We start from the raw sequence: 14,253 nt of genomic DNA, 5'->3' as shown, positions 1-14,253 counted from the left end.
CTTTGTCACAGTCCCTTACAATAATTCATTATAATTGCATGAAGTCTACAGCTAGCTAAGAATTAATCCTTGTTTAATGGGAACTCATTCATTGTGTTTTGCATAAAAGTGTTGCTTTGGAGGAAAATTAGAATAACTTCTATTTAGTGATTACTTCAACTACACAATCAGAAGAGCCTTTATGACATCAGTGAGACTGCTTAGTGTTCATTTCTTCTGAAAATCAATCCCCTTGTTTAGATCCCTAAACCAGACTTAGAAGCCTGACATTAGATGCTTTTAAAAAAAAAAAAATTGTGGCCATTGAGTCTAATGTAAAGCAAAGGAAGTTAATTGACCACTGCTAAAAAGTGTGTGATGTTAATCTCTTGGGAGTAGGAAAGTGTCTTTTTTTTTTTTTTTGGTACTTCACAACTTCCAGTAGTATTTCTTTGCTCCAGTAGCTTAAACTGATTTTAAAATAGTCTTCTGGAAAATTTTGCAAACTTTGTAAATTATATTTTTTCTCTTTGAAAAGAGGCTGCCTTTTGCCCCCAGGGCACTTCATTGTGATAGTTTATTTTATTACTGTTCTGTGTTTTAAATGTTCTTCTTTAAATATTACATCTACTGTTACAATCTGTGTATAGTCTAGTATGCCATAAAGATGTGATGCATGTGAGAGCTGATAAGAGACTGGTCTTTATTTCCTGGTCTCACTGACTTGACATGGGACAAGGTTACAAATAGCGCAGATGTCAGGGTCACTATTCACCAGTCCCAGTGGCTACTGGTGCACACTGGGGGAATCACTAGGCTCAGGTAAGGAGCTATCTGTCATTACTTAAAGGGAATCAGAAATGTTCTTGCTTAGTGCAAATATATAACACAACATGGTATATAATATGACCTCTTATGATACCTGTATTTACTTGTACCGATAAAGTCAATGTGAAGATAAAGATAGGACTGCATTTTGATTGACAAGAAGAGAAACTTTTTTACTACTTTGTCTGGGCCACAAACAGTGGCATCCCAGACAACAGCATTACCTCAAATAGGCCATGCCAGGTAATCTGCCATTGCATTTTGTGTCACATACCTAGTATGTTATGTCACAAAAGTAAATGCTTACTTCCTTTCAGTGAGTTTTTTTTTTGAGGGGGGGTAGGGAAGTAGGCATATGTTTTAAAAGGGGAACAAAGATGCTGGGTGGGGAGGGGCATTATAGACCAGTCAGCCTAACTTTGATACCTGGAAAGATACTGGAACCAATTATGAAACAATCAAGTTTGTAAGTACCTAGAGGGATAATAGGGTTATAAGGAATAGCCAGCATGGATTTGTCAAGAACTAATCATGCCAAACCATCTGATTTCCTTCTTTGACAGGGTGACTGGGCTAGTGGATAGGGGAAAGAAGTAGATGTTATATATCTTGATTTCAGTAAGGTTTTTGACATTCTCATAAGCAAACTAGGGAAATGTGAGCTAGATCAAATTAGTGGGTGCACAGCTGGTTGAAAGACTGTACTCAGAGGTAGTTATCAGTGGTTTGCTGTCAAACTGGTAGGGCATTTCTAGTGGGTTCCCACTGGATCGGGTACTATTCAGTATTTTCATTAGTTAGTTGGATAATGGAGTGGAGAGTATGCTTCTAAAATTTTCAGATGACATCAAGCTGAGAGGGGTTGCAAGCTCTTTGGAGGACAGGATTAGAATTGAAAATGACTTTGACGAATTGAAAAATTTGTCTAAAATCAACAAGATGAAATTCAGTAAAGAGGAGTGCCAAGTACTACAGTTAGGAAGGAAAAATTAAATGCACAACTTCAAAATAGGGAATAACTGGCTAGGTGGTAGTGCGGCTAAAAAGGATTCTGGGGGTTACAGTAGGTCACAAATTGAATACAAGTCAACACTGTGGTGCAGTTACAAAAGGCCAGTTTCATTCTAGGGTGCATTAACAGGAGTGTCATTTGTTAGACCTGGGAGGTAATTGTCCCACTCTACTCGATACTGGTGAGGCCACAGCTGGAGGACTGTGTGCTGTTCTGGACACCACACTTCAGGAAGGATGTGGATAAATTGGAGCAAGTCCAGAGGAGAGTAACAAAAATAATAAATAGGTTAGAAAGCCTGATGTATGAGGAAAACTTTAAAAAAAGCTGTGAGAGACAGTTCCCCGGGGGTTCCCAGGATTGCAAAGTTCCTCATTACTACCTGCCCTTACTGTGAGGCAGGCTTGTCTGTGCATGCTGGAGTCAGCTCCCCAACTCTAGGGGCCATGGGCAACACAGGCCCTGCTCTCTCTTTTAGGGTTAGGCACACTCTAAGACTCAAGCTCTCAAAGAGTCCCCCTGGAGTGACCAGCCACTGGTCCACTACAAACAATATTCACAGATTTGCTGCTCCCAATGAAGCAGTCCACACCAGCTTACTAGCTTCCCTTCAGGTCACCACTCCATTTGACACACAACAGTTAGATAACGTTTACAGTGAATACTAGTAAGAATTTACTTAATGAAGTATAGAGATTTGAGAAGTAGCAAGTAAAATATTGGAAACAAATGGTTACCTGTAAAATAAAATCATAACATGCATTTTAAATCCTAGATTTAACTACCAAGATATTGTTCTAATTAAATTTAGCTCATCCAAAGTCTTTGCAGTATTTTCCAGCCAGGTTGGCCATGACCCTCCTTTCACAAGGCAGAACATACTGACAGTTTTTTTCCTTGGTGAAGGATCTGGAATGTATCTCAGTACCTCCAGTTATGCCCCAAACATCCACTGTCTTTACTTGTAAACAGGATACCCTCTTGCTTTTTTGTGTTTTCCTGCAGCTTTCCTCTCTTGTTAAATCTGCAATCTTCTGCTTAGCGTCAGGCTCAGTAATGCAAATAGGCCTCCACTGCAAAGCGGACGATACAGAATAGACACATGACCAGCCAGAGAGAGAGAGAAGCGTCTTTTTCCCCTCCTACATGACAGAAGCTTGTTTTATCACCTTCTGGTGATGTGCCTTAACTCACATACCTTACGATGAAAATTTTCAGTACCGATACGCAATTCCTTAAACATTATGCATACATACATTTCACAGTTGTTATAATGACCAGTGGGCTCTTGGTCCGTGGTATATCTCTCACATGCCACCTTCTGGTAAATTGAATATACATACATCTGCCATAGGGGATCCTGGTAAAACTCTATAAACATCTGTGTACCCTCTGCCAGTTGGCACCAAGAGGTTTTTTGGTCACACTGGGCATGCTTACTCTTGGAAAAGAAGCTTGAAGAGGGGTCTCTTGAGTCTTCAGATATCATAGAATCATAGAATATCAGGGTTGGAAGGGACCTCAGGAGGTCATCTAGTCCAACCCCCTGCTCAAAGCAGGACCAATCCCCAATTAAATCATCCCAGCCAGGGCTTTGTCAAGCCTGACCTTAAAAACTTCTAAGGAAGGAGATTCTACCACCTCCCTAGGTAACGCATTCCAGTGTTTCACCACCCTCCTAGTGAAAAAGTTTTTCCTAATATCCAACCTAAACCTCCCCCACTGTAACTTGAGACCATTACTCCTTGTCCTGTCCTCTTCTACCACTGAGAATAGTCTAGAACCATCCTCTTTGGAACCACCTCTCAGGTAGTTGAAAGCAGCTATCAAATCCCCCCTCATTCTTCTCTTCTGCAGACTAAACAATCCCAGTTCCCTCAGCCTCTCCTCATAAGTCATGTGTTCCAGACCCCTAATCATTTTTGTTGCCCTTCGCTGGACTCTCTCCAATTTATCCACATCCTTCTTGTAGTGTGGGGCCCAAAACTGGACACAGTACTCCAGATGAGGCCTCACCAATGTCGAATAGAGGAACGATCACGTCCCTCGATCTGCTCGCTATGCCCCTACTTATACATCCCAAAATGCCATTGGCCTTCTTGGCAACAAGGGCACACTGCTGACTCATATCCAGCTTCTCGTCCACTGTAACCCCTAGGTCCTTTTCCGCAGAACTGCTGCCTAGCCATTCGGTCCCTAGTCTGTAGCTGTGCATTGGGTTCTTCCGTCCTAAGTGCAGGACCCTGCACTTATCCTTATTGAACCTCATCAGGTTTCTTTTGGCCCAATCCTCCAATTTGTCTAGGTCCCTCTGTATCCTATCTACCATTCCTCCCAGTTTAGTATCATCCGCAAATTTGCTAAGAGTGCAATCCACACCATCCTCCAGATCATTTATGAAGATATTGAACAAAACCGGTCCCAGGACCGACCCCTGGGGCACTCCACTTGACACCGGCTGCCAACTAGACATGGAGCCATTGATCACTACCCGTTGAGCCCGACAATCTAGCCAACTTTCTACCCACCTTATAGTACATTCATCCAGCCCATACTTCTTTAACTTGCTGACAAGAATACTGTGGGAGACCGTGTCAAAAGCTGTTAAGGGCTGTTATAAAGAGGATAGACTCAGAGATCAATTGTTTTCCATGTCCACAAAAGGCAGGTCAAGAAGTAATGGGCTTCCTCTGCGGCGAGGGAGACTTAGGTTAATTACTAGGACAAACTTTCTAACTATAAGGGTAGTTAAGCTCTGGAATAGGCTTCCAGGAGATTGTGGAATCCCTCTCGTTGCAGATTTTTAAGAACAGGTTGGACAAACACCTGTGAGGGATGGTCTATGTTTAAGTGGTCCTGCCTCAGCACAGGGGCCTGGACTTGATAAACTCTTGAGGTCCCTTCCAGCCCTACATTTCCACGATTTTATGTTAACACTAATCTGTGGATTGTGCTACAGGAATCTGGACGTGAAACACCATCTTCTACTCGGGCATCCAGCATAAATGGAACAGATGATGAGAAGGCATCTCATGGTGGCTCTGCTGATGCACATCTGAAAAGTGAGAATGACAAACTGAAAATTGCTCTAGCCCAAAGGTGAATCTCTTGTAATATCTAAATTGCACTGAATGCCTGTGGAGTGACTCTTTGGGAGTGGTTACATATACATATCCAGGGATGGTTCAATAAGGAAACCGCTATCTGACCTAATAATTACTATACATGTTAAAAGGCAAATACCAAGGTAGATACAGGAACAGCTTACATAAAAAATGGGAAGGTGATCAAAAAAAGTAGTAATAGGATCTATGTTATTGCCTGCCTATTACCCACATTATTGTAAAGGGAAATAAAAATGTGTCCTATTTTAGCATAGCACATATAGTCATGTGTTGTTTCTATAGCAATAAGGGACTTATAACAGGATTCACTCACCACTCTGGCACCTCCTGCTGGCTTCATGGGAATTAGGTCTGCATGTTAGTGTGCCCTTTTCGGGTGGTGCCTCACCGCCGTCACTCCTGCTCTAGGACCTACGTCTCTCCAAGGACCACAGTGTCCTCTTCAGCGACACAGCCCTCCAGGGACCTGCAGTCCGTTGTTCTACCACTTCCCTTAGTGGCTACTTTAGTGAATTGTCTGGCCACTTCCTTGTGGCCCCAGCATCCTCTTTGCCCTTGCCTCAGGGCCTCAGCCTGAAAACCCCAGCAGCCAGCCAGGAGATGACTCTTGCTGCTCTGGTCCCTGCTAGTAGCACTGCTCTGTCCAGAGTGCTGTTTCTCAGCCCTACAGAGACACAGTCCTTCCTCCCTGGGCTCCCAGCAGAGAACTGCCCTCCTCTGCCCTGTAGCTCCCTTTCTATATGGGCCTGCTTGGCCCTGATTGGCTGCTCCCTTCAGCCCTTCTCTGATTGGCTGCCTCCTGCGCAACCTCCCTAGGGCTCTATTAACCCTTTAGAGCCCAGTGTGGGGTAGGTGCCCCATCACAGGGGCATACACATACCAGAGTGAACTGCGTGTGGCTCTCAAACCTCTTCATGAATTTCTAATTTACTTGTGTTCCTAAAAAAAGGCTTTGTTTCACGTGTGAACTTTAAATTGCTGACAGATTAGGAGGCGTTTTGATATACTGCTAAAATGTCTGCTCTTTAAAGGTTTAAAATGTATATATTTTTCATTTACATTAATAAATCATCAAAGGTTTGCTTACAAAATTTAGACCACTGAATATTAAATAGTCATAGCTTACAATATCTAGGTTAATAGTATTAGCAGAAATTATTCAAATGTTATTGCATCAATTTAAAATCACATATTAGATGATTGAATTAGCTGACTTTAGTAGGTACTACTTTTGTCAAATTGGGAGATTTACCATTTCATTTCTTTCTGATTTGGTGCATGATGAGGTAAACTCTTTTAGCTAGTGATACCAGCTCACATTGCCAACCATCGACATGTGGGTTTAAGAATGCAGATAACATTTAGGCCAAAGGGGAGCAATTACTGCTGATATTGTGTGAAGCCAATTTTCTCTTCTCTTCGGTTTCAGTGGATGTACTTTAGCTGTGAAAACAGGTGAGGGTATGTAAAATCACAAAAGATAATTATTAGTTCATCATAAATTTTTTTCATTAATTTTTTAACTTTACGTAGCTTTCTAAAAAACTTTGAGCACCACTTTAAAAATGTGCCTTATGTGCCTTGAAATCACATTTTGTATCATTTGATTTAATAAATTATTTGAAAAGGCAAATCATGGTAATTTGTAGCCATAGTAAAATAAAAGGTTGGAATGTTCTAAGCAGTGACATTAATATGCCATAATTCTCTTCTTGGAACTTATTTGCCACAACTGCCTCTAGCATATGAATATGCCCATGAGTGAAAAAGGAAAAAAATATCAGGGTCACTTGTTGCTTTTTAAAGTTTTTTTTTTTTTTTTTAAGCCATATGATACAATAAGCCAGGGATCAGCAACCTTCGGCACGCGGCCCATCAGGGTAATCTGCTTGTGGGCAGCGAGACATTTTGTTTACGTTGACCATCTGCAGGCACCCCCCACCCCTCCACAACTCCCATTGGTGTGCTGGCCGCCACTTCCCGCAGCTCCCATTGTGTGGGAACGGTGAACCATGGCCACTGGGAGCTGCGGGGGGGGGGGGGGGGCTGTGTCTGCAGACGATCAAAGTAAAAACAATGTCTCGCGGCCCAGCAGTGGATTATCCTGATGGGCCACGTGCCCAAGGTTGCTGACCCCTGAGATAAGCAATTCAAAGGTTGCATACAGTATGAATCATAGAATCATAGGACTGGAAGGGACCTTGAGAGGTCATCTAGTCCAGTCCCCTGCACTCATGGCAGGACTAAGTATTATCTAGACCAGGGGTCAGCAACCTTTGAGAAGTGGTGTGCCAAGTTTTCATTAAATTAAGGTTTCGCGTGCCAGTGATAAATTTTACATTTACAGAGGCCCCCCAACGGAACCCCAGACTGGCAGCGGGCTGAGCGGTGCTGGCATCCAGGACCCTGGCTGGCAGGAGCCAGCGGACAGAACCGCAGACCTGCAGTGTGGGCGGCAGACGGAACCCCAGACCGGCAGTGGGATGAGTGGCTCAGCCCACTGCCAGTCTGGGGCTCCGTCTGCCGCCCACGCTGCCGGTCTGGGGTCCCAGCGACCAGCCTCGCTCAGCCCGCTGCCGGCCTGGGTGGACGGAACCCTGGGCCCGCAGCAGGCTGACCTGGGCCGGTGGCCAGGACCCCGGCTGGCAGGGGCTGGCGGACAGAGCCCTAGAGCCGCTCAGCCCGTGCTGCCAGTCTGGGGTTCCATCCGCTGGCCTCTGCCAGCCGGAGTCCCACCCTGCTCAGCCTGCTGCCGGCCCAGGGTTCCGTCCATCCAGGCTGGCAGCGGGCTGAGTGGGGCCGGCAGCCGTGACCCTGGCTGACAGCAGAGTGCCACTAAAAATCAGCTAGCGTGCCGCCTTTGGCACGCATGCCGCAGGTTGCTGACCCTGATCTAGACCATTCCCGACAGGTGAAGTACATCAACCCTCGTTTTAATTTTTAATAGGATAATTTTTTTATTCCTACTGGCTGTAGTCACTTCTACAGGCTAGTAACTCAGATACTAGAAGCTTTCAGTTTTCTCCATCCATTGTCCCTCACCTCTTTAAAAGGCACATCACTCACCCTTTACTTCAGGAGCTTGGAAGGTCCTAGGATGTTTAGTTCTTCAATAGTAATATTTTTAAAGCTATATAGATATTTAAAATCAAAGAAAAGAAGTGAAAGTGTATTTTACCTACAGAGTATATATATTTTTCTTGGCTTACTATATAAAATACTATAGTATTATCTTTCATCCTGAAAGATCCCAACATGCTTTATAAACTGATATGTACACTATGTGCTGGTACCACCTGAAATGCAGCCACTGTTTAACAATTCACAGCTACACTTCAGTACAGCTTAGGACAGGAAGTAAAGAATGCTGTAAAAATTCATGACTGCAAACAGCAGACACCACACATCTAAACTAAACCTCACATCAAAAGCACAAGCTCCTACTTGAATTAACAGAGCATCTATTATGCTAGATGTAGTAGCTCTAGGACTTGTATTGTCTGTGGGCTGTTCATTAGAGATAAGTAATCACATACACTTGAGTAGGTCTGATATTCTCTGTGACAGAGGGTCAATGTGCAGTGGTCATTGCACTAGAATACTGTATCTAATTCAGCTTGCCACCCACCATTGCAATCAGGTGTTCTCACAGAGTAATAAATGGAACTAAAGCATTAGTGACTCTAACTCTAGTCTGTTGTTTTCAGTTCTTCCAATGTAAAGAAATGGGAAACAGAACTGCAGACTCTGAGGGAGAGCAATGCCAGGCTGACTTCTGCACTCCAAGAATCTGCTGCCAGTGTAGAACACTGGAAAAAACAGTTTTCAGAATGCAAGGAGGAGAATGATCAACTCAGGAACAAGGTAACATGAGTGGGTTGGATAGAATAAAATGAACCCTAGAGCACCAGTTGAAATGCCAGAGAACCCTGGCTTGGAGACTCCTCTCCTATTTCTCTTTCCTTGCCCCAAGCCAATGTCCTCACAAACAGCCCAGGCTGTATGATATTTACAAACATAACCAGCAGTACTAGGTTGTCCAAATACTCACCAGAAGCTACTGAGGAGTCTGCATCCAAGCACTGAACAAAGTGGAGGAGGGCAGTCAGCAGCAGCACCAAGGGTCAGAAGCAAAAAACAAAGTTCAGATTCCCACCGGTTATAAAATCCAGACCCAAACTCTTTGAATGATCATTTTGAAATATATGTTTATTGTAATATTATTAATTAAGCTTAAAAATCCATAATATAGTTCTTTCTAAACCTTTTCTGATGTTCCTCTTCTCTCAGCCTAGGCAGAACAGAGACAGCAGTGGCATCTCTTTTGTACTCATGTTCTTCTTCTCTGTCTACTCTGCTGCTTTGTCTTCTTTCCTTGTGCTAGAAAGCAAAAAGAGAGGAAGAATGGAGTAGAGGAGATGGAGATGGCTACTTCTCCTTGCTTCCAGGATGCAGGAGGCAAAGACCTGGGAGCCAATTTACATATCACCCAGGAGTCCATGCTCCCTGGTTGGTGGAGCTATAATACTGTCTGTCCGTGCTGTTGGGTAGGATGAGAAGAAAGAGAACTGCAATGAAGACAGTTACCATAGTGTACTCTTCTCATAAGTTATTTAGCTATAGCATATTGATGCCTTGTGCTCACTCATTGTAGTAAGGTGGCCTGTTTAAACCATTCAATAATGCTAATTAAATCTCAAAATCAGACAGCTAAGTGATGACATGAGTTGTACCCACAATACTGTAAGCACAAAAAGGGAGGAGGAGGAGCCAGGCTGCGAATCAGGCCCACCAGCTTCAAAGCAGCGTATTTCAACTCCATAAGCCTGTTGGAGATTGTTGCCAAAAGCCTTTTTCCCTTCCTTACTGAGCGTGTAATTTCACAGCACTGTAGTACAGGGATTGAATGTGAACCACAAGAGAGAACACTCGGGAGATGTAAATTTAGATTTTTAAAAACCCTAGCTTAGAATAGTAGCTTGTACTATCTCTAAAATAATATGGTGCTATCTATCAAAAGCTTGTTATTGGCCCACGCACTAGTACAAGTCTGCTGAATATAGTGGGAATTCAGTTTCTGTGAATACTGCTTGTAGTGATAATTTCAGCCTATTGATCTTAAGTTACTTTTCAAAAAGCTGGGTCCTGTTGCTGCTGCTGTTTTTGCCTTTCACTTATACAGATCACTGGGGCATTCAATGTACAGAGCAGATTGCAAGTGATTTTTGATTTTCGATTGTTTTCAGGGGTAGGTATGACTTTCATTCCTTTTAGCATGCCACTTGGCTCCAGGTGAAGAATGTCATAGCTGGTGGGAGTGCCATTGATAGGCAGATGTAACCTGATTTACCTGTCTGCCAGGGCACTAAAATGCCTATTGGAATTCACTCTGTCTTTGCAAGATGGAGATTTTATATCTGTTTGTGTGCAGTTTGAGGACGTCACTGTCAGAATGTGGAGATAATTCCAATAGAGCAAATCAGTGCTTCACAACAAGCTTTCACTGTATTTAGACTACCACTTAACCTAGGCTGGGTGTCAAGATTGCCTGAAACTAATTGTTAGCATCAAGGTAATATTAGGTTGTTAGATAAATCAGGTTCCTAGAGCAAAGAGTTAATAGTTCATTGTTAAGGCTAGCAGTGAAGGTTTCTTTTATGTATAAGGGAGAAATAGCTGATCAAAATAGTAGATTACAGTTAAATAGCATATCATGCAACAAAAATTATTTACTCAACATTTGCTTTTGTGTAATGTTACATGGGAAAAAGTTCCTTTCATTAACATGACCAGGTGCAAACGTGCCACTTCTCTCTAAGTGTAGTCAAAAATGAGCAGGTTCACAAAATGCTTCCTTATTCTGGCGCAGTGGTTAAGGTACCTATAGCCCAATTGTCAGATGCTTTCTGTGGTTCATATAGCCCCACTGTCTGCATATGGTGTCATTGATCTTCCTGCAGAGAGAGAGATTCTTCTCTGTTTCTTCTCTCAAGTAGGTTTCTCAATAGGCATTGGTGCTGCACCAAGCATGGGGTGCGGGGAAATTCTCTCTCCTGTGTTAATTGAGTTAGACAGTTTTGCACATTGATCTACCTTAAAATGATGCCAAGTACAGTCCCAGAGTAACCCAACGCTGAGAATTAAAAATATGTTAATGACAGAGCCTGGTGGCCTAGGAGCAGTGCAGCACACAAGATCTGAGTCCAGAGATGGCTAGAAGAAGTGTGGAATCAGCAAGCTCATTTCCTGTGTGAGAGAACAAAGCACCATCTGTCACACTGTACTAATCCTTCTGGCTAAGTTTTAATGCTGTATCCAGCCCTCTTATTCCTCCTGGAATAATAGACAGGTCTTAAGGAGATGATGTTGGGAACTCTAGAGAGCTTACTTCCTCATACCATATTTGAAAAAACCCATAGATTACTGGCTCATACTTGCATAAAAATGGAAGTGCAAATTTATGCCCATCCGTTGCTTTTCATTACTAATTATGACATTCCAATGCTTTGCACAGTCCTATGTAATTACATAAGGCATTACGTGAGATACAATAAATGCACCCTATGAGGCTCCCTAGAGTGTGTGTAATTGGGTTACTTTGTTGTTCTTAATTTTAAATATAACAGTGGTAACTTTGAACTGTTGTACTAACTGGTATATTCTAGGGGGGCAGATCCTAGCTCATGTGAATTGTCGTACCTCCATTGATTCCAGTGGAGCTGGGACAGTTTACACCAACTGAGGATCTGCCCCTAGATTTGCAGAGAATTGGAGTTTGCTATGATCTTTTGTTAAAGATTGAAGAGCTGGAGGAACAATGCAATGAAATAAATAAAGAGAAGGAAAGAAATGCACAGCTGAACAGGCGCCTCCAGGAACTGGAATCAGAACTTCAAGACAAAGAACTAGTAAGTAAAATAAACTTAGAAATGGCACAAATTCTTTAAAGTCAGAGTGGGCCCGTCTGCTTTTGACTACACAAAGCAACACATACAATGTGTCACCACAGTCAAAGGGAGTCCAGCGTTTAAAGTTACTGTTCTTTCTAGCTGCTGTAAGACTCTTTAGACCTCCTAGGTCAGTCGTGTCCCCTAATCACTCGTTTACAACACTGTAGGTTCTGAATTTTTAATCTGATTTGGCATTTGAGTTTGACAATCGTTAACAAAAATTATACTTTACACTTCTGAGGATCTCAGTGCCCCTTAAAACCATTAATTGGTTAAACAGCATAACACCTGCTGAGACAGGTAAGTAATAGTACCTTCATTTTACAGATGGGTGAAATGAGCTGGAGAGGTTAATTGCCTTGCCCAAAGTCACACAGCAAGTGAGTTGAGAATAGAATCTCGGAATCACTGTTCTCAGTCCCCTACTCCAATCGCTTTACCATATGGGAGGAGGGGAGCTGTTGAGTTTCAGGTGTTTGTCAGTAAAAAGACATCCCTTACAAGAGAGTTTAGTATCTTTGTTAAGACAGGGGAGGCTCTCTTTCAGTGGAGTCTTATATTTTACCATTTTCACCCATACCTTCTGATTTTAAGAATTAAGTCCAAGATGGAGATTAAAATTAGAGGATGTTACTGACAGTTTCATTCAGAATTCCTAAATCTCTCATCTTAGTTTAGAGGTATCATAAATATAAAGGGAAGGGTAAACACCTTTAAAATCCCTCCTGGCCAGAGGAAAAACCCTTTCACCTGTAAAGGGTTAAGAAGCTAGGATAACCTCGCTGGCACCTGACCACAATGACCAATGAGGAGACAAGATACTTTCAAAGCTGGAGGGGGGAGAAACAAAGGGTCTGGGTCTGTCTGTGTGATGCTTTTGCTGGGGACAGAACAGGAATGGAGTCTTAGAACTTAGTAAGTAAACTAGCTAGATATGCATTAGATTCTGTTGGTTTAAATGGCTGAGAAAATAAGCTGTGCTGAATGGAATGGATATTCCTGTTTTTTGTGTCTTTTTGTAACTTAAGGTTTTGCCTAGAGGGATTCTCTATGTTTTGAATCTAATTACCCTGTAAGGTATTTACCATCCTGATTTAACAGAGGTGATTCTTTTTTGCTTCTACTTTTAAGAAACTGAATGCTTTTTTCATTGTTCTTAAGATCCAAGGGTTTGGGTCTGTGGTCACCTATGCAAATTGGTGAGGATTTTTATCAAACCTTCCCCAGAAAAAAGAGGGTAAGATTTGGGAGGATTTTGGGGGGGAAGACGTTTCCAAATGAACTCTTTCCTAATAATAATAATAATACCAGTGTTAGATGTTTGGTGGTGGCAGCGAAAGTCCAAGGGCAAAGGGTAAAATAGTTTGTACCTTGGGGAAGTTTTAACCTAAGCTGGTAAAAGTAAGCTTAGGAGGTTTTCATGCAGGTCCCCACATCTGTACCCTAGCGTTCAGAGTGGGGAAGGAACCTTGACAAGAGGGTATTCATTTTGCTAAGACGAATGATGTTGGAAACTTATAGCCCCTGACTAGGGGGAAAAAATAATGGAATCTTTGAGGTTCTTCCCCGCCCCCCATAGTAGAAACCAAATGTTCTGTGCTGACTCAAGAGCAAACGCAGACAGCAGATGTAGTGAAGCTTGTCTAATGCCATTATAACTTCTCAGCTGGTACTCCTAAAGAGCAGTGCTATTAAGGAGTTTTAAGATGGTACAAGGAGATATGTTAGGGAGATGGATTTTAATGCGCAGTTAAAAATATCATGTAGTTTTCAGCACCAAGTTTCAAAGGAAAATGTCATGCTTTTTTCCCAACCTTTCTGCTCTAATAGCATATGTAATAACCCCTACTTTGTGCTAGCATTTTCCTTGAGGTTCACATTCTCCAGACACCACATCAACCAGAGAATTGATTGACTCATGAATATTACAGCCTAGCTTCCATTCATTTTTGAGAATGAACTGCACCAGCCTGATTTCAGACTGTTTCTTACATTAGTGGATTTCTGATTAGCTCTAAACCACCCTAAACAAGCTGCTCTTGGCTTTGCAAGGCAAACCAGCATGGAGCCTGCTCACAAATGCAGCCATAAAAGAAGCACCTCTGAAATTCTGTCCATTTGAGGAACAATAAAGGGAGGAGAGAAAAATAAAGGGATGGAAAGAGGCGCAGAGGCATTGGGAAAAAGATATATAATCCACTGACCTATACAAGGGAATCAGAATGCTTAAAGATGTATAGGGGTTCACATCTCAAAATAAACATAGGGAGTTACTGTCACACTGATCTGGGTTACACCCTAGAACTCTGAGTTGTCACTACTTGCTCTGCAACCCTTGGGTGCCTCACAATGCTTTGCT

The 14,253-nt window shown here is 42.5% G+C and overlaps 1 protein-coding gene across 2 annotated transcripts in view; it reads left to right on the top strand.

Annotated features, from left to right (window-relative positions):
- The window catches only part of HOMER2 (homer scaffold protein 2), a 108,356-nt gene that overhangs the window by 80,056 nt on the left and 14,047 nt on the right, over positions 1-14,253 (top strand). For both annotated transcript variants that reach the window (XM_074966415.1, XM_074966416.1), the window contains exons 5-7: positions 4,779-4,918; positions 8,652-8,808; positions 11,742-11,852. In XM_074966415.1, coding sequence (XP_074822516.1) covers positions 4,779-4,918; positions 8,652-8,808; positions 11,742-11,852 — 408 coding nt within the window. The remainder of the gene's footprint in view (positions 1-4,778; positions 4,919-8,651; positions 8,809-11,741; positions 11,853-14,253) is intronic.

Source organism: Natator depressus, chromosome 10 (genome assembly GCF_965152275.1).
Source record: "Natator depressus isolate rNatDep1 chromosome 10, rNatDep2.hap1, whole genome shotgun sequence".
Taxonomy (NCBI): Eukaryota; Metazoa; Chordata; order Testudines; family Cheloniidae; genus Natator; species Natator depressus.
Note: the sequence above shows the minus strand (reverse complement) of the source record. Positions and strands in the feature narration are given on the sequence as shown.